General features: G+C 32.0%; 3 protein-coding genes across 5 annotated transcripts in view; 2 read left to right on the top strand and 1 right to left on the bottom strand.

The window, feature by feature from the left end:
* LOC109171014 (putative late blight resistance protein homolog R1A-10) overlaps positions 1 to 20,217 on the bottom strand; it is a 60,176-nt gene that overhangs the window by 22,037 nt on the left and 17,922 nt on the right. Inside the window, exons 2-4 of the mRNA XM_019320150.1 lie at positions 17,353 to 17,641; positions 17,150 to 17,212; positions 11,026 to 11,032 (exon numbers count right to left, since the gene is read on the bottom strand). Of these exons, the coding sequence (XP_019175695.1) occupies positions 17,460 to 17,641 (182 nt within the window). The 3' untranslated portion in view covers positions 11,026 to 11,032; positions 17,150 to 17,212; positions 17,353 to 17,459. The remainder of the gene's footprint in view (positions 1 to 11,025; positions 11,033 to 17,149; positions 17,213 to 17,352; positions 17,642 to 20,217) is intronic.
* Positions 2,194 to 20,217, top strand: part of LOC109171012 (putative disease resistance RPP13-like protein 3) — a 69,468-nt gene continuing 51,444 nt past the window's right edge. Inside the window, exons 1-5 of one of the 3 annotated variants that reach the window (XM_019320145.1) lie at positions 2,195 to 2,532; positions 2,563 to 4,140; positions 4,226 to 4,852; positions 5,006 to 5,094; positions 5,206 to 5,533. In XM_019320145.1, the coding sequence (XP_019175690.1) occupies positions 2,213 to 2,532; positions 2,563 to 4,140; positions 4,226 to 4,304 (1,977 nt within the window). In that variant the 5' untranslated portion in view covers positions 2,195 to 2,212 and the 3' untranslated portion in view covers positions 4,305 to 4,852; positions 5,006 to 5,094; positions 5,206 to 5,533. Of the gene's footprint in view, positions 4,141 to 4,225; positions 4,853 to 5,005; positions 5,095 to 5,205; positions 5,534 to 20,217 lie in introns of those variants that run through there. The other 2 variants (XM_019320144.1, XM_019320147.1) reach the window with 2 other exon arrangements.
* LOC109171015 (transcriptional corepressor LEUNIG-like) lies at positions 7,544 to 9,365 on the top strand. Its single transcript, XM_019320151.1, has 5 exons — positions 7,544 to 7,708; positions 7,905 to 8,060; positions 8,165 to 8,281; positions 8,847 to 9,053; positions 9,216 to 9,365. Exons 1-5 carry the CDS (start codon positions 7,559 to 7,561, stop codon positions 9,357 to 9,359), a joined length of 774 nt encoding a protein of 257 aa, XP_019175696.1. The 5' UTR covers positions 7,544 to 7,558; the 3' UTR covers positions 9,360 to 9,365.

The following is a 20,217-nucleotide window of genomic DNA, read 5'->3' as shown; positions in this document are numbered from 1 at the left end:
GAAAAAGTTAACAAATAATCGTATTCATTATGGATAAATTAAGAAATCTCAAGGGAAAATTAAAATCTGATCAATCTGAGTCATATATTTGATTAAAATATTTAACCGTCATTTTTTCTACCCATTATAGGCCTAACTCTCTTGGATTCTTATTAGTATAGTAGATTATTATTATTCTTATTCTTCTTCTTCTTCTTCTTCTTCTTCTTCTTCTTCTTCTTCTTCTTCTTCTTCTTCTTCTTCTTCTTCTTCTTCTTATTATTATTATTATTATTATTATTATTATTATTATTATTATTATTATTATTATTATTATTATTATCATTATTAGTTTTACCTTTTATTATTATTATTATTATTATTATTATTATTATTATTATTATCTTTGTTGTAGAAATGTAAAAATGTTATATGAGATAATTGTATTTAATAAAATCAAAAAATTAGAGAAATGAAGAACTAGAGGAATGTGGGATGAAAATTGGAAAATTGGAGAAATAGAAAACTGGAAGAATGGAGAAGGAAAACTGGAGAAATGGAAAAATGGAAAACTGGAAATGGAAAAACAGAGAAACGAAGTAAACGACCCCTTTATTCTTGGAGATGTTAAAGGTTCTGGCAACATCCAACCGAAGATCCAAAATAAGGATTCTGAGACAATTTTAGCGGAGTTGGTCGGATCTTGACAATTTGTGGGAGTTACAATTTTGTTTTGTTAAAGAGAAAAAAGGAAATAGGAATTCTAAATTTCTTATGCTTGTTTCGGCCTTCGAGTCTGAGGTGGAGGCCGGAGTGCCGGACAACTTCGTCGACGTCGGCAAGGGCAGAGGCAGAGGCCGGGCAGCTTCGTCGTCGGCGAAAAGGGCTGAGGCAGAGGCCGGGCAACTTTGTCATCGGCAATGGTGGAGGCGGAGACCGAAGAGGAGACTCTCGTCATCTTATAATGTAGATTCATAATTTCTAAACTGTAGATTCAAGAAATTTATAATGTAGATTCATAATTTCTATACTGCACATTCATATTTTCTATACTGTAGATTCATAATTTCTGTAATGTAGATTCATAATTTCTAACCTGTATCGTTATCAAATTATGAACACATAGTTATCACCAATACAAAAATTATGAATGTGCAGTATAGAAATTATGAATCTACGTTATAAATTTTATGAATCTACACTATAAAAATTATGAATCTACAGTATAGAAACTATGAATCTACAGTACAGAAATTTTGAATGTGCAATATAGAAATTATGTGTCTAAAGTACAGAAATTATGAATGTGCAGTATAGAAATTATGAATCTACATTATAAATTTTATGAATTTACAGTATAAAAATTATGAATCTACAATATAAAAATTATGAATGTACAGCGTGTCCACTATGCATATGGTGGACTCAGGTCCAGGGCATAATGCTTTGGGAATCTGTTCGTGTCGTTTGAGCATTATGCATGCTAAGCTAGTAAACGAAGGGGAAGATGTTTTGGTAATATAATGCAACCGAGTTTGACGTAATTTTCCTTTCAAGATGCATGTTAACAAGATCCCAACATTTTTACTAAATTACCCCCTAGCGTCTTTACTCTCTGCGATTTCACCGCTTATTTCGTAATTTTTAATCTAACCATTTGTGCAATCTCAGCCGTCTAAATTCACAATCCAAAGATTGTCATTAGTCCACACTTCTTATGTGAGTTACTATCCTCACTTAATTGATCTCTATCATATATATATATATATATATATATATATATATATATATTATATTCTAACTAATTAATAAAACACACATGATGAGAGTAATACTTTGTCATAAAATCTTTTACTTGATAGTGAAAGAAATATTAAAAAATTACTTATTGCTAAGAGGAACATGTGGACATGTTATACGCTATATAGTATAGATTATTGTATTGTATTGATATAATAGAGAAGTGAAGCTATGGTTGTGAGTATTGTAGAATTTTAAAATCATTATATTGCAAATGGTAGACAGCTACGTAGTGATTATGCGCGCAGGTTGCCGGCCAGCTTTATCCATCACAATTCAAATAAACCCCAACACAATCCAAGGAACCCTTATATGTTTTATCCGTTGTATGTTTTGATTATTGTTTGAACAATAACACCAACCAAATACTCAGATCCATCAGTAGTTGAGAAAAAGAAGATCGAAGAGAAAAAGCAATTCAATTCGATCAGCAATGGATTGTGTTGTTGTAAGTAGTCTGCTAGGAATAGTAGATCAACTACAGCTTCTTCTTCTTCATAATAAAAACAATCCTTGTTTGATTCTTCCTGAGATAGATCTAGATGATGCTCAAATCATCCTATCCACCTTAAAGGACAAGCTCCATTTCCTGCACGCCTATCTTCACAAACCTAACCCCATTCCCATAAGCTCAAATTATCCCGATCTCCAGGCAGTGGAAAGGCTGAATGAAGAAATCAGAGATGTTGCAAAGAAAGCAGAAGATGAAATCGAATCCAAACTGGGTGATGTTTACTTGGCGGCTAACCAGCACCAGCAGGGTGAGGGAGAGTGCGCAGTAGCAGTAATGGCTGCAGCTTATGAAGATCTTCATCGGTGCTTGCAGAAAGTAGTGAAGGATTTTGAGTGTATTGAGGTGCGCATCAGAGATTTGCAAACAAGACATACAGCCTCAATTCAGAGATACGTCAGGGATGGTGTCTCCTCCTCCTCCAAGTATGATTTAGAGCATGATTTTGAGAATACAACGATAGGAATCGAAGGGGATGTTGAGGAAATAAAAGGCATGCTCATTCAAACTTCTTCGTCCACTCAACTACAAGTCGTTTCAATTCTGGGAGATAGAGGGACCGGTAAGACTACTTTGGCCGAAAAAGTTTACGGAGATCCATCTATTATGTCTCACTTTGACATTCAAGCATGGACGGTTGAAGGTGAAGTACAGAGCAAGAGAAATGTAGTGATTGATATTTTAAGTTGTATTGTGTCATTGAGCAAAGAAGAAATCTCCAAACAAGATGATGAGCAGCTAGCAGAGCAACTCCGCAAACTTCTGATGGGTCAAAGGTATTTCATTGTCATTGATGACCTTTGGACCACAGAGGCATGGGATTATATCTGTACATCTTTTCCACGCAATAGTGATGGAAGTCGAGTTCTGATAACTACTCGACTTCTGCAAACGGCTGAATATACTGGCTCTATGTGCATTTACAGAACATGTTCTCTGAATTCAGAAGAAAGCTGGAAATTATTTTGCAAAACTGCAACGTCTAATGGAAAATGTAGTAGTCTACCCCCTGAATTTGAGATAATAGGGAGATGCATTGTTGAGAAATGTTGGGGAATACCACTAGTAATTGTTTTGATTGGTGCACTTCTGGCTACACTCAACAACTCACCAAGGCAGTGGGAGGATATTCTGTTCATCATTTCATCATGCGAGGATCGTTTTGAGATATTGTATTACATATTTGAAGTTTGCTACCACTATTTGCCTACTCACCTAAAACCTTGTTTTCTTTATTTCCAAGTTTTCCCTGAGAATACTGAAATTCATGTGAAAAAGTTGATAAAGTTATGGGTAGCTGAAGGATTTGTAAACCCGGAGATGAACAAGAGTTTAGAAGAGATAGCTAAAGATTATTTGTGTGATCTTATCAATAGAAGGCTAGTTCACATTCACAAGAGGAGTTTGGATAGAAAAATCAAATCATGTATGCTTCATGGTATATTACATAACTTTTGCGTGAAAAAAGCAATTGAGGAGGATATTATGATGGTTAGTATGATGGAAGATAATAAGTATCTTGAAGAGCGTCGTTGGGTAAGTCATCAAGATAGTTGTTGGTCAATTACTAACTCTTCACTTAAAACTCGTTCCCTTTTCTACTTTAAGGAAAATTTATATCTTGCAAAGTGTTCTGCGATATTCTTATCTTTGAAGTTGTTAAGAGTATTGGACTTATCACTAATAAAATATTGGCATGGCATGCCTAGCGAGATTATGAATTTGGTTCATTTAAGATATTTAGCTTTAACAACTATAGGTTCTATTTGTAACTCTCAATTGTTTATGCTCCAAAGTTTGCAAACTCTCATTCTCTCCGCATGGACAAAAGAGTATCAACTGCAACTGCCGTGTGATGTTTTGGATTTGCCATGGTTAAGGCATGTGCGCTTTGACAAGGGATCTTCATCTTATCTCCCAAACTTGGTTCAAAAGAACTTGCAAACTCTTTCATGGTTCAAAGTTACCGGCTGGGACTCAAGAACAACAAACTTTACAAGAGTTCCAAACCTGAAGGAGTTGGGGATCTACATTGAAGGTGAAGTATTGCCTAATGCTCTTGACAACCTTGCTCAGTTACATCAACTTGAGAAGTTAAAGGTTAAAACAGGAAGGGTAGAGCGGTTTAATCTTCCAAATTGTTTTCCATCAAACCTCAAGCAATTGACCCTTAGTAATACGTATCTTTCATGGGAAGATATAGACATTATTGGCATGTTACCCAACCTTGATTTACTCAAATTGAAAGATTTTGCTGTTTGTGGCCCAAAGTGGACACCAAGGCATGGGGAGTTTCTACAACTAAGGTTCTTCCTTATTGAGCGCTCTGATCTCGAACATTGGAATGCAAATGCAAACCATTTCCCAGCTTTGGAGCATCTAATTCTAAAATATTGTTGGGACTTGGAAAAACTTCCAAATGATTTTAAGCAGATTTCTACATTGCGATTAATTGAGTTAGGCAATTGTTGTTCTTCTCTTGTGACTTCGGCAAAGGAGATCCAACTAGCGCAACTAGAGTTGGGAGATGAAGGAGTACTTGTTGTTCGTGATGTAACTAAGGTCTCTCTCTAATCCACATTTATGAATTATGAATTTTGATAAATAGTTTATGAGTGTTTTGGTTCTATTAATCATTGTTTTAATCCCTCCTTCCTCTCCTATTTTTTTCTAAATTTTTCTGGTTTTTAATTTTTTTTTTTTTTTTATTATTAGATTGAGCTGCCAACCAATGAAAGCTCAGATAAAAGGGGTGAGTACGCAATTTGATAACTTTGTGTTTGAGGAAATCTGGTTTAACCAAGGTATGCATACCAAATTACCAATGAAACATCAAAACCTAGCTACCATCTCATTTAGACATTTTATTTTGGGTATTTGCAAAGAATTAGCTTTTCTGTTTGTGTTTCTTGAAGGGAATCATATACAAGTTACAATGATGCATTGGCTTCATTCCCAGAAATGCATCCTGGCTGGCTGAAGTTTTGGTGTGTCTCATTTGCAGCTTGACTGTTATTACAATGGTGTTTCTTTGGGTTTTTTTGAGTTGGTGTTGGAGTTCATCGATTATGTTGGCTGGTTCGTTGGTTGAACTGTTATTGTATTAAAACAATGGTTCTGAAGTGATAGTACTGTATTATTGGATTGTGCGATTCATTGAAGTGTTAGTGTTAAATATGATTTGGTATTTGGTTGAGATGTTAGTTCTGAACTTACTCTATCCAAACAATATAATGGTTCATTAGCTTTCATCTTTGCAGCAATTCGATTTTCTTCATAACACCATCCTTTTTATCTCATGATGATGCAGATCCAAGAGATACAGTTGGTCGTGGTATGGATTCCAGTAAAGGTGAGTTTGCTGCTAGTTATGGTGTTCTTGTTTCCCAGAATGTGGATACAATTTACCTCTTGCATAATATGCTCGTGTATTTGATTTTCAAATTTTGACTGCATAGAGTAACTACAGATTGCTTCTATATACTCAACAATCTTGCAAAGTATCCACCCTCAGTGACTCAATATATCCTCTTCTAGCAGTGGACTAATATGATTCTAGGAAACCATTCCAGAAAAATTCACAACTATTTAGGGGCTTAAAGCTAAATTATAAACCTCCAAGAGTCCAAGACATGTTATAAACTACTACTTATATAGCAGTTCCTTAGAGATGTCCAAAGAAGTGCCCACTTGAATTATCTATCTACTCGATCAGCTCTTTGTAGCTATAGTGTAAACTGCAGTAATTTCATACTGGTTCATCTAGAATAGCTTTGATGCCTTCAACATATATTATACAAGAATCCTATGCTGCATATCTAGAATCCCCCAGGCTGTAGTCTTTCCAAATTTCTGCAAGGTAAAATGGAGTATAATCCTAGTAAAAATTTGCAGACAACACAAAACGATCCTCAAGGATATCTAGGTCAGGCTAGTGAAATTCTACCTGCACATGAGCTACCTCTTGCCCTTCAATATTTGAGGACATTGTACATAGAGGATCCACATGCATGAAAAAACCACTTATTGGATCTCAACACTGCACTATGCTTACTTCCGAGTGGGACACTCATCCTGTGTGACTGTGGTAAGTCAAACACGATTAACCACGGAGTTCTTTGGCTATTTGGTTGCCATATCCTACTTAAAACCAATTAGTGATAAGTAGGTGGATATTAACCATTTAACCACATCTCTCCATGGTAATGTCTCGGAGAAGAAACCAACAAGATCTATGGCTATATGGTGACATCCTCCATCTGGTTCTATTGTTTATTTGTTTTCAAAGCCCAACTTTACCCATGAGGAAGACTGGAAATGGATAGCTACTTATCCTGTTTTATTCTATTGTGCTAGACAATATCTATTTAACATAAGATGGTCTAATACACTAATCTTCACACGTTTGGTCCATAAGCATTTCACAATCTGATCTTATGTTGTTTCATTCTATGCAGTCCTCCATTTTGTATAATAATAGAAAAATGCACCATCTTTCAAATTACTTGACCTATTTAGGTTCTTGATAGTTGACTGGCTTTTATATTGACCACATTTTTGCTTAACCTTCCAAATCTGTTGAATTTGTAAATTTGAGGGTGATAGTTCTTTGTGTAGTCTTAAACACTCATTGTTTCTACAAAATATACATTGTATTTATTATCATTGTATTTTATTCTGAAAAAGAAAATTCAGACCTTTGGAAACTGAATCTGGGATGATTTAGACGGCTGTTTGACTATTATTCATGAATCATGATGCAATGGTTTAACCTTCATTTGAGAAACAAAAGTAGTTTCTAGTACGAAATGCATTTTCTTATATCTTTTGCTGATTTTCTCTGTTTTCCTGATTTGTCCTTTGTGCTTTTATATGGTGTTTCAAGATTGATGTCTATGAACTCTCTAGATTGGTAGCATGCTACATCTTGTGTCATATTTTTGCAAAATTGTTGTCTCTGATGTATATTCTCAAAATTATGTAAAATGGAGTACTACACTATTTTGAACTTGATAAATCTTCTAAAACATCAACTCTACCAAAGAATATATACTGCACTTAATGTTGTTTTAGTCAGACGGAAGTAAACTCTGTTCGTGCAAGTGTCAGTAAAGTAGTCTGCTGCCACTTCTCATCATCAGACGGAAAGCTGCTTGTCAGTGGTGGCCATGATAAAAAGGTGAACAATTTCTCACGAAGTAGAGCTACTGAATTTTCTCACTGGTTCATATTAATTGTTCTTCACAAGTTTTGTTTCATTATCCGGTCATGCAGACTGTTTTGTGGCATACAGATACCTTAAAGCCAAAAACTACACTAGAAGAACATTCATCACTTATAACTGATGTTCATTTTAGTCCAAGCATGGCCCGCCTTGCAACATTCGACAAGAGTGTAAGAGTTTGGGGTGCTGACAATGTAAGCCAACATTATACTGTACTTTGTTTCTTTTCTTTCTGTAATTTGTTCATGTCCAAACTTAAAACTTTGGTTGATCGTTCAAATTTGTGAGTCCTTTTTTTATCTAACCAAAAACGGAAAGGAGGTTTCGAGAGAAGCTTCTTGCCACGGTTTCTTTAAAACGATCCTAATTGGACCTGTATTGTTTGTGTAGCCTGGCTACTCCCTTCGGAATTTTACTGGGCATTCTGCTGGTGTTATGTCACTAGATTTCCATCCCAATAAAGAAGACTTGATCTGTTCCTGTAATGGGGATGGTGAGATTAGGTACTGGAGCATCACCAACGGTAGCTGCACAAGAGCGTTCAAGGTACAATAATTTCAGTTCCATGTTATGAATCTGATGCGTTCTTTCCTCACTGTCATTTTTATTTGATATCATAACTTGATTGTGATGTTCATTATTTGAAATAGGGTGGGACGGCTCAGGTGAGATTTCAGCCTCGTCTTGGCAGGTATCTCGCAGCTGCTGCTGAGAATGTTGTATCAATTCTTGATGTGGAGACACAAACATGCAGACAGACGTTAAAGGTGAGTGCATAGAATTCGTCGGAGAATTTGTTATGGCTATTGGCTAGCCTAGTGTTCAAAACTAATATTTTGCCGGGGCAACCCCAATCAAGTTAGTCAGACTGTTGGCTTGGTAACCACAAGGTTCCAAGTCCGACTCTTAGTGAGAGCGGTCTATTGACCTTCTTGGTTTGAGCTGGTCAGCTAAGGGCCAACCTAGTTACCTAGGTTGGTTTACCTCCTTGTGGTCCTTTGCCGGCTAAGGTCACAAGGCGGTGTTTGTGCACACCCTCGGGTAGTGCCCTCCCTCATTACCCAAAAAGAGAAAAGAAACTAATATTGTGCCTTACCTTTGAAATAGTTTGCCAAGGACCTTGTGGTCTAGTGGCACCAAGTTGCTTTTCCATATGGGAGGTTGTGGTTCGAGCCTCAATAGAGGCGAAAGTGGTTATGAACATATACTGCATTGTGTAACAGAGTCAGTAGTACTAAAAAAAAACCTTTGAAATAGTCTACTATTATGTTGTGTTGCCTGTCCTTATGTTCCTTAAAGTGGGATGTTACAGATCCATTCTTTGATTTGTAGGGTCATACAAAACCAATTCACTCTGTGTGCTGGGACCCTTCAGGCGAGCATCTGGCTTCAGTTAGCGAGGACTCAGTGAGAGTGTGGACACTTGGTTCAGGAAGCGAAGGGAATTGTGTACACGAACTTAGTTCAAATGGAAATAAATTTCACTCATGTGTTTTCCATCCTTCTTACTCTTCATTGCTAGTTATTGGCTGTTACCAGGCAAGTTATCAACTTATCTCCGCTCCTAGAGATTAATTTTGCAATTTATCAACTCCTCGTGTTTCTACTTACTGTGAAACCTTTGCATATTCAACTTCCGATAACATCCATATAAGAATGTGATTCTGTGCTAACTAACTAGCCAAAGGGCATTTCTTGCAGTCTCTAGAGCTTTGGAACATGACCGAAAACAAAACGATGACGCTTCCTGCACATGAAGGATTGATTGCTTCGTTGGCTGTATCGACAGTGGCGGGTTTGGTTGCTTCAGCCAGTCATGACAAGATCATTAAGCTTTGGAAGTAACGACGAGGGCATTGCTTCGATTGGATGCAACCTTGTTTTTCACCCTCCTCTTCCTGTTGTATGTTCAACTAAAATTCCTTTTGCAGAGGCTAATTAGACAGACATAGGTTTTTAGTTTTTGGTGTTTAATTGTGTAAGTTAATTGATTTCTGTGGTAAGACTACTCCTGTCAATTCTGGTGCAGCAGTGGATGTTTATTATCATGGAAAAACTCAAATATTTGTTACAAGAATTTGAAGTATTTCAGCTGCCATCTTTCATTTATACTTGCATTTTTTTTTGGCTTTATGGCTTACCATTACATATTGTCAAATGGAAGTTCAACCTCGACATTATCAGAGGATATTTCCATAGAAAAAGCTTTATTCTTGGAGCCAAAATAAGGATTCTGAGGCAATTTTAGCTGAGTTGGTCGGGCTGTTGGTTTGATAATTGTAATGTTCTAAGTTTGACAACTTGTGGGAGTTATAACGTTTCAAGTTTGACTTATTAGCTTTTATTGAGTTGGCTGACATTGTTGGTTACCTTATTTGATAATTACAATATTTAAAGTATGATTTCATGTGAAAACAGTCTATTGACTTTCTTGGTTCCAACTCATTACATAGACATCTTGTTGGTTATTTCTGAGAAAAGATGCATTTCATTAACTGTGAAAATATTGTTTAAATACACAGATGAAACTGAAAAACAAAAAACAGTCACTAATCCACTAACTCAAATGGTAACTGACAATCAAATATTAAACTCTTAGGGGGCGTTTGGTTCACGGAATCTTGGATTACCCCAGGTAATAGGATTACCTCCTGGAAGGTAATGTGAGATTTTGGGAATGTAAGATTGCCTTGTGTGTTTGGTTTGGATGGTGTAATATAATATTTCCTTGTTTGGTTCAGGGTTATATTTTAAGTTATATGAATCAATTTACAATAATGCCCTCAATAATATATATATATATATATATATATATATATATATATATATATATATATATATATATATATATATATATATATATATTATGTGTGTGTATTTATTTATTTATATGTATGAATGTATATCAAAATTTAAATATTAAAAAAAAACTAAATATATAAATATACACATATGTATATTTGATTATATAAACATATATTAATTTCATTATTATTATTATTATTATTATTATTATTATTATTATTATTATTATTATTATTATTATTATTATTATTATTATTATTATTATTATTATTATTATTATTATTATTACTAGTATTTGTCCCGTGCGATGCACGGAAAATATGTTATAAAAATATATCCTATATGAGGTTTATTCATATATAAAATTTTTGTTATTTAATAATTATTATGTGTGAATTCCTATGATAAAATTATGAACATAAATATATTTACAATTAATATACTCCCTCCGTCCTGAAATGGTTGTCTCATTTGCTTTTTGCACGCTTTTTAAGGAATTAAAGTAAATGCTATGTCATTTCCCAATTATGCCCTTCACTTTTCTTACTTTTGGAAATAAAAGCAAAAGTCATAAGGGTAAATTGGAAAAGTAGAATGATATTGATGTTCAATTTTGGAAAGAGGACAACATTTTGGGACAAACTAAAAAGGAAAGTAAGACATGGAAAATGGGACGGAGGGAGTAATATTTAAGGTGGATGATTACTACAAATCTTAAAATATATTAAAATTTTAGTACATAGTATTTAATATTACAAATTTTTAAGAACTTAGTAAACTACAATAGTAATTGAATTGCAATTTTAGAGTCACCACGGATCAAAATTTTTAGACCTTTGAGATTTCTAAATCTAGATGTAGCAACATACAATTGACCTTTAAAGACTAAAATCACAATCTTAGGGGGGTGTATTCAATCCAGACTTTTAAAGAGTTTTAAAGACTTTTAATGACTTTCAAAGTTTGGGGGTATTCAATTTAGACTTTTAAAGACTCTTTAAAAGTCTACCGGTATTCGATTTCGACTTTTCAAAAGTCTTTAAAAGTATATTGGTATTCGTTTCAGACTTAGTCTGTAAAAGTCTACTGGTATTCAAATATTTATCAACTTTCATAGACTCTATCAGAATAGGATTTCTGTGGACTTTTTCTTCATTAATATAAATAGATGAAATCTGACCCTCCAACCCCAAACTTTTCAATTTTCTCTATAGACTTTTATCTCTATCTCAACCAGATAAATTTTTCATCAATTTCTACCAAAATTTACGGTACGTTTCAAACTTTTCATAAAACTATACTTTATAATTTTTTTTGTTTATACAATTTTGTTTTAATTTGCTGCTGTGAACATTGATTTTTTCTTCCAAATACTATCGAATTAAGTGTGTAATCAATAAAAGATGAGAACTAATAATTCGAGAACATAATCTTAATGTTACTAAGCCTACTTCACGTCAATTAAGTTGGAGAGTGTTGTTGGATAATATCCGATGAATCCACGAATAACGCATCTTTGTCTCCGTAGTCCTCAATATGCACATCAACAATCTTAAATATTAGGCCACCTAGTTATGCCATATATTAATTTCAAACTTATGAACTTTGGGGTTGCATGCAATAAAAAGTATATTTTAAATATACTAAGGGTACATTATATATGTATGTAAGATACTTTCAATATAAAAATAATGTATTTTTAATATATTAAAAATGTATTTAATATTCATGATCCATACAATTATGTGGACCATCGTTCACACAATAATTTGCCAGTAGAAATTGAAATATAAATAAATATAATAAATAAATAAATAAATATATATATATATATATATATATATATATATATTATTTATTTATATATTGTTAATTATAATAACAATAACAATAATAATAATAATTGTAATAATAATAATTATAATTATAATTAACAATATATAAATAAATATAATATATATATATATATATATATATATATATATATATATATATATATATATATATATATAAAAGAAGCTTTCAATGGAAATTAATATCATTATTATTATTACAATTATTATTATTATTGTTATTGTTATTATAATTAACAATATTATTATGGTCTTGTGAAAATTAAATGTTGATTATCACCATTTAATTTTCACAAGACCATATGGCTTTATTATATATAGGATTATTATTATTATTATTATTATTATTATTATTATTATTATTATTATTATTATTATTATTAGTTAACAAGGGCAAAGTTGGAATAATTCAAGGTAATCTAAGATTACCTAAAAAAATGGGGGTAATCACATTACCTTGAAACATTACCGCCACATCAGCTTTCAGGTAATATAACATTACCTGGTAATCTCATAACTTGAACCAAACAAGGTAATATAACATTACCAGACTCAGATGACCTAGGTAATCCAAGATTCCGTGAACCAAACGCCCCCTTAAAGGTTTAGGTAAATGAAAACAAACTAAACATGGGAATAATTTGAAAAAAGTCTAAAGCTACTAATGCAAGTATGCAACGTTCAAACACTCTTCCTTGCATCAGTAGATGCAAATTCAAAGTCTTTCTCTCAACTCTTCAAATCTGCTCTTTGCAAGAGGCTTTCTAATTATATCTGACAACTGATTTTCAGTTTTACAAAACTGCACCACCTAACTTGATGCTAAAATGCTTGATCGATCTTTCCATGAAAAACTGGATTGTTTGAGATAGTTATAGCTGCTTGATTATCAACCATAACTTCGGTACACGCCTTTTGCTCCAAGTGCAGTTCACTTAAAGTTTTTCTTAACCATAAGGCATGATTGACAGCTGTTGTTGCTGATATGAACTCGGCTTCCGTGGTTGATTGAGCCACAATTTCTTGCTTGTTTGAACTCCACGTAAAAATTCTAGATCTAAAGTTGAAACAGAAACCGGAAGTGCTTTTCATGTCATCTATGGACCCTGCCTAATCACCGTCGGAATAACCTTGCAATTCAAAATTTGGTGTTTGACAGAATTTAACACCAAAGCTTAAAGTTCCCTTCACATATCGGAGAACTCTTTTTGCAACCTTGAAATGAGACTCACTAGCACAATTCATAAATCTTGAAAGAACACTTACAGCATACATGATATCCGGTCTTGTTGCCGTAAGATACATCAAGCTAAGCAACCAATCAAGCTTCTATACATGGACTCATTCACCTTAGCTGTTCCATCATCTCTACATAACTTCTCTTTTGGACACATAGGAGTGCTCACACTCTTACAATTATCCATGTTAAATTTCTTTAGAATCTCCTTTGCATACTTTTGTTGACAAATGAAGATTTCATTTCGTCTTTGCTTGATTTCCATTCCGAGAAAATATGACATTTCTCCAAGATCAGTCATCTCAAAGACTCTCATCATATCTTCTTTGAACTGTTGAATAAGCTAAATGTTGCTGTCAGTCACTAAAATATCATCCACATATAAAGAAACCACCAAAAAATGATTTCTATCGTCTTTGATATATAATGTGGATTCACTATGACTTTTGACAAAGCCTAGTTTCAGCAGGTATTCATCAATTCTACTATACCAGGCCCTTGGAGCCTGCTTCAAGCCATACAACTCCTTTTTCAACAAATAGATCTTGTCTTCATCACCTTTTGCAACAAAGCCTGCTCAACATAAATTTCTTCCTCCAAAAAGCCTTTTAAAAAAGCTGACTTGACATCAAGTTAGTAGATTTTCCATTGCTTTTGTGTTGCAATAGCTAGTAACATTCTGATTGTATCTAGCCTTGAAACATGAGCAAAAGTATCAAAGTAATCTACTCCAAAAACTTGAGCATACCCTTTAACCACTAACCTTGCTTTATATTTGTTGAGTGACCCATCCGCATTCTCATTTTTTCCTGAATACCCATTTCACTCCAATCCCTTTCTGATGTTGAGGTCTTTCAACTAACTCCCAAGTCTGATTTGTTTCAATCATAGCGAGCTCCTCTTGCAAAGTTGCCCTCCAATTGTGATCTTTCTCTGCTTCATGTATCCTTAAATTATGACTCTTCAGTTGAGCCATGGTTGGATTATCTATTAAGGGAGGAACTTTGTAGTCCTCTTTAATAGTATCCCAGAGATCATTTGCCTCTAGGTGGGCTTCCATTCTAGCTGCCCATATTTGATAATTTTCACCTTTAAACACTGGTGGCGCTAATGTGTAAAAGATGTTTCAGAATCATTTTATGGATCAAATAAAGGAAGGTAAGACTTTATATGGTGGGTGTTCATTGGTTCATTCACAGATACCTTAAGAAAAGAAACTCAGATACCGATTTGTTGGTTATTTCAGAGAATAGATGCATTTCATTAACTGTGAAAACACTACTTAAATATACAGATGAAACTAAAAACAAAAATAGTAACTAACTTGTTAATATTAAGCCACTAAGGCACTAACAACTGGTAACTGACAATCAAATATTGAACTCATAAAGATATAATAAATGAAAACAAACTAAACATAAAAATAATATGAAAAAACTGAAGCTACTGATGGAACATTTAAATAGATCTCAACACATCTTGAATCATCACTTTAGCCTGCAGCCAGGATGCATGCATTTTTGGAAAGTTCAGGCATCATATAACTTGTATATATGTGACTCCTTTCAAGAAAGTGAAAAGCTAATTTTGTGCAAACAACCACACTTAAAATGTTTAACTTGACAGAATTTTAGTTTGTTGAATAAAAAAATAAAATAAAATGCCCTTTTTTATTTGAACGACGAGAAATATTTGCAACCAATGCCCGAGAATGTGGTTGGGTAAATTTCGTTTGGTGACTCTAGTCGGTAAAAGATCATAAAGAGATTAACTAGTCTATATTTTTCATAGTTGGCTGGCACAAATCAAGGAAACTAATAGAGCGCTCCCTTTGGAAGTCAAACTTGTTATTTTTCTTTGTAAAGAAATTAATGTTTACAATATTAAAGGATGTAGAGGATTTGACATTTAAATTAAAGTAGAAATAATTGGGAAAATCACATATTGGTATCCATTGATAAACAAAAGCTACAATATTATGTACATAAATTACATTATTTGAAAGTGTATTATTTGAATACTGAAAATATATTATTTTGTATACTATCAAATAATGTACATTCAGTACACAAATAATATATTTTTAGTATATTAAAAAGTACCTTATATTAAGAAAAAATACATTATTTTGTATAATGTACATTCAATACAAAAATAATGTACTTTTAATATAAAAAAGTATTTTTTATGGTCCACATAATAATTTTCCTAATTGGCAAATTTTACAGTGGATCATGGTCCATGTAGCAACACGGACCAAAGTAGAAAAACGACGTCGTTTGAAGTGTTTTCCATTATCAATGGTAGATGTCCATATAGCAACCTCTCTCATCATTCAGTTTCATTTTATATACTCAATAATTTCATTATAGCAATACTAAAACATTATATTATTTTAATTCAACTACAGTTTTATTTGATAATATACATTCAATGTATGACAATTATATTGGTTTATTATAGCAACACTCACTATCATTTAACTTTTTTGGTGAAACCACATACTATGTTATTCAGGTATTACAACCACATGACAAAACATTGTCAAAGAGAAGAAAACAACTACTCTGAAGATTAGAGACCTAACAATGGGGTACTGGAGAGGTAACAAAGTCAAACGTTTGCTTTTCGTGTGTGTATATATATATATATATATATATATATATATATATATATATATATATATATATGTATATATATATGCTGCGCTACACCCTGTAATTACAATCATTATTGGGTAGACCATAGTTCACACAAGCTGTGTGGACCATATTTTGTATGTTATAAAATAATGTACATTTAGTACAAAAATAATGTACTTTTAGTATATTAATAATGTATATTGTATTCAGAGAAAGTATATTATTTGAGTAATGAAAATATATTATTTTGTATAATGTACATTCAATACACAAATAATGTACATTTAGTATATTAAAAATGTACTTTTTGTTATGATTCATTACTGAATGAACCATGGTCCACACAATAATTTGTCCTGCACTTACTTGATTGGTTTATTATATAGCGTCATTTTAGACAATATATAATTTATATAGCTATGTGAATCATGGTCCACCATATAATGATTGATTGGCCAATTCCAACCAGTTGAGCCCATTATGCCTTTATGGCTAATGGCTAACCATTAGAGCTTGACAAGTTGCAAATGGAAGTTCATAATTTCCACAATACACCACAAACATCATAAGAGACATAATAAGAATTCCGAAAATGAAACTTCACAATACAACATCATACATTTCAGTGAATCATTGTTTTGATACAATAACAGTTAAACCAACCAACTAACATTATGGAAGATGAACTCCAACAACAACTCAGTGAAACATCACTGTGATAACAACCAAACAAACCCAATGAACCATTGTTTTGATAGATTAAGTTCAAAACTAACATCTCAACCAAATACCAAATCATATTTAACACCAACACTTCAATGAATCTCATACTCCAGTAATAGACTATCACTTATGAAAAATTCCAACATATCAAATACAATAACCAACCACATTATTGAAGATGAACTCCAATCAACATCATTGTAATAACAGACAATTTGCAAATGAGAACACCACAACTTGTATATGATTTCCTTCAAGAAATACAAACGGAAAAGCTAAAATTCTTTGCAAATACCCAAAATAAAATGTCTAAATGAGATGTTAGCTAGGTTTTGATGTTCCGGTGGTAATTTGGTATGCATACCTTGGTTAAACACAAATTTATCAAATTGCATACTCACTCCTTTTTTCCGAGCTTTCATTCGTTGGCAGCTCAATCTAATAAAAAAATAAAATAAAAATTCAGAACAATTAAGAAAAAATAGGAGAGGAAAGAGGGATTAAAAAAATTTGATTAATAGAACCAAAAGACTCATACACTATTTATCAAAATTCATAAATGGGAATTAGAGAGAGACCTTAGTTACATCGCGAACAACAAGTCCTTCATGTCCCAAGTCTCGTTGCGCTTGTTGGATCTCCTTTGCTGAAGTCACCAGAGAAGAACAACAATTGTCTAACTCAATTAATCGCAATGTACAAACCTCCTCAAATCATTTGGAAGTTTTTCCAAGTCCCAACAATATCTTAGAATTAGATGCTCCAAAGCTGGGAAATGGTTTGCATTTGCATTCCAATGTTCGAGATCAGAGCGCTCAATAAGGAAGAACCTTAGTTGTAGAAACTCCCCGTCCCTTGGTGTCCACTCTGAGCCACAACAAGCAAAATCTTTCAATTTGAGTAAATCAAGGCTGGGTAAATTGCCAATAATGTTCATATCTTCCCATGAAAGATACGTACATGATTTGATTTTTCTATCCAAACTCCTCTTGTGAATTTGAACTAGCCTTCTATTGATAAGATCACACAAATATTCTTCAGCTATCTCTTCTATACTCTTGTTCATCTCCGGGCTTACAAATCCTTCAGCTACCCATAGATAGACAACCTAACATATTAGTTGTCATGATAACATTAAGATTTCTTTTTTTTTTTTTTTTTTTCAAATTAAATATAACAATAGACAACTAGCAAATTAGTTGTCGTGATAATATTAAAATTTCATTTCAAATCAATACTATTATTAAAAAAACTAAATCCTTCTTTTTAACTTTCCATCCAAACTCTTAATAATAATAAGGTTAGCAGTAAAAAGGAAACAATGAAAAAGAATATGTAATTCGAGAAGCCATAATGTTTTAAAATTATTTCTATATGTTGTTTTACTATTAATCTACTAAATAAATATGAATATAGGGAAGATTTTGTAAAAAATAAAATTTTTTATTTTTATTTCATTTCATTCATAGCCATTGAGATCAAGAGATAGTCATAGCCAAAGAATAGAAAATCATACCATTGATGAAATTTAAAATCTATCTACATATATTATATAAACTACGAATATATTGATTATATATATAAGCTAATCTAGGGGGTAAGTTCGTTAAACATCAATATTAAGTTTAATATTGTTTCTTTCAATTTTTACTGTTTTTTAAGACCCAATAAATTATATGACATACATAAATAGTCTATAACATCTATCTTTATAATAATTTTGATGAAAATAGCCCAAAACATATATGTTTACCTCATGATTTCCAGTACCATCAACCTTTTGTGCATAAGGTTTGTGCTTGAGGGCAAGTAATGCACTTTTTACTTCATCTTCATCATCATCAATCTGGACGAGTTTGCTCAACCCATTAAAAGGTATTTCTCTAATACCTTATCTCAATCCATTAAAAGTTATTTATTATTATATTGCACTCTGGGCAGGATTAAATAATGCACTATTCATAATGATAGAAAAAAAACTAACCATCTAATTATTAGTGGACTCTGAGCAACTAGATCTACAGGTTCATTTGCATGAGAGGGGACATCATTAAATGAGTTTGGACTATTAATATTTCTTTTTTCTGATGTGACGGCCCTTCCAGCACCCATAGGAGTAACACAAGGATTTGGAGCCATGACAATGTGTTGAGGATCAGAAGTAGTGCTCCTTACAAAAGCCTAAAGCAGCAGCATATGAAAATGATAGAGATTTAATTATTTTTTATTTGATAAAGATTATTCTCTAACCAAACAATTGGTAATATTTACGATTTATTGAACCAATCTTCATATTTTTGGTCAAATGAGTACACATGATAAAATATATGTTCATTGCACGGAATCTTAATATTAATTGAGTTGCCAAATCGTATATTGCATAAGAATTATTTTACTATAATATGAATTGTAACCAATTTAATAAATCTAAATATTAACAAGTGTGTATGGTAATCTTATGTATGTTAATATTATTTCATATGGACGTAATACCATAAGATGATATATAACCAATTTAAGAAATCTATATTGATAACTAATTCAAGTATGTATGTATGGTAATCGTATGCGTGGTATTAAAAATAATAATTATGTATGGTATTATGTAATATGTAGTATTAATTATGTTGTACATTTATTCTTTTCATATTCTCATATGGTCGTAAATTCATAATATGGTATATAACCAATAAATAATATGGTATATATATATATATATATATATATATATATATATATATATATATATATATAATTTTTCGCTCATTATTATAAAATAATTTAATAAAAGTTTTATATAAGTAAATAATCCGTAATATTTATCTTAAGTATAATTTATCAATTTAATCAATTAACTCAAATGATAATGATTATTTTCTAACCAAACAATTGGTAACATTTACGATTTATTGAACCAATTCATATATGTTTTTTTTTTTTTTTTTTCCATCTAAACTAATTTTAATGGTCAAATTAATAATAAATTTTATTAGTTATTAATTAGCATAATATTAATTTATTATGCATAATTATTGTATAAAAATAAATTAACGTTTAAGTGAGTACACAAGATGAAATACATGTTCATTGCACGAAATCTTAATATTAATTGAGTTGCCAAATCCTATATTGCATAAGAATTATTCTTACCTTACTATTTACAATTACAAATTTATTCCAAAATTTTGAAAATTAAACAAGTTAGAAATCTAATTTTAAGTATGTACTTCCGGTTTTTTTCATTTTTAATTTATACAACTAATTTATTAATTTATATACGCAATTTTTTGCTGCTTATAATAAAATAATTCACTAAAGTTTTTTCAGTAAGCAATTCCTCTAAGCAAATAATCAGTAATATTCACTAATATACTTTACACAGTTTAATCATTTTTTATTTTTATAATTTCTAATTTATTAAATAATATATATATATATATATA

This window comes from Ipomoea nil, unplaced genomic scaffold (genome assembly GCF_001879475.1).
Source record: "Ipomoea nil cultivar Tokyo-kokei standard unplaced genomic scaffold, Asagao_1.1 scaffold3384, whole genome shotgun sequence".
Lineage (NCBI taxonomy): Eukaryota > Viridiplantae > Streptophyta > Magnoliopsida > Solanales > Convolvulaceae > Ipomoea > Ipomoea nil.
The sequence above is the reverse complement of the archived record's forward strand: the minus strand, read 5'-3'. Positions and strand labels throughout refer to the sequence as shown.

What these genes read in the sequence shown, in the direction of transcription:
- LOC109171015 (XM_019320151.1), top strand. Translation starts at nt 7,559, where the DNA reads ATGCAGACTGTTTTGTGGCATACAGATACCTTAAAGCCAAAAACTACA. An exon ending in GCTGCACAAGAGCGTTCAAG is followed by an intron (nt 8,061 to 8,164) that starts GTACAATAATTT and finishes TATTTGAAATAG; the next exon opens with GGTGGGACGGCTCAGGTGAG. An exon ending in TAGTTATTGGCTGTTACCAG is followed by an intron (nt 9,054 to 9,215) that starts GCAAGTTATCAA and finishes CATTTCTTGCAG; the next exon opens with TCTCTAGAGCTTTGGAACAT.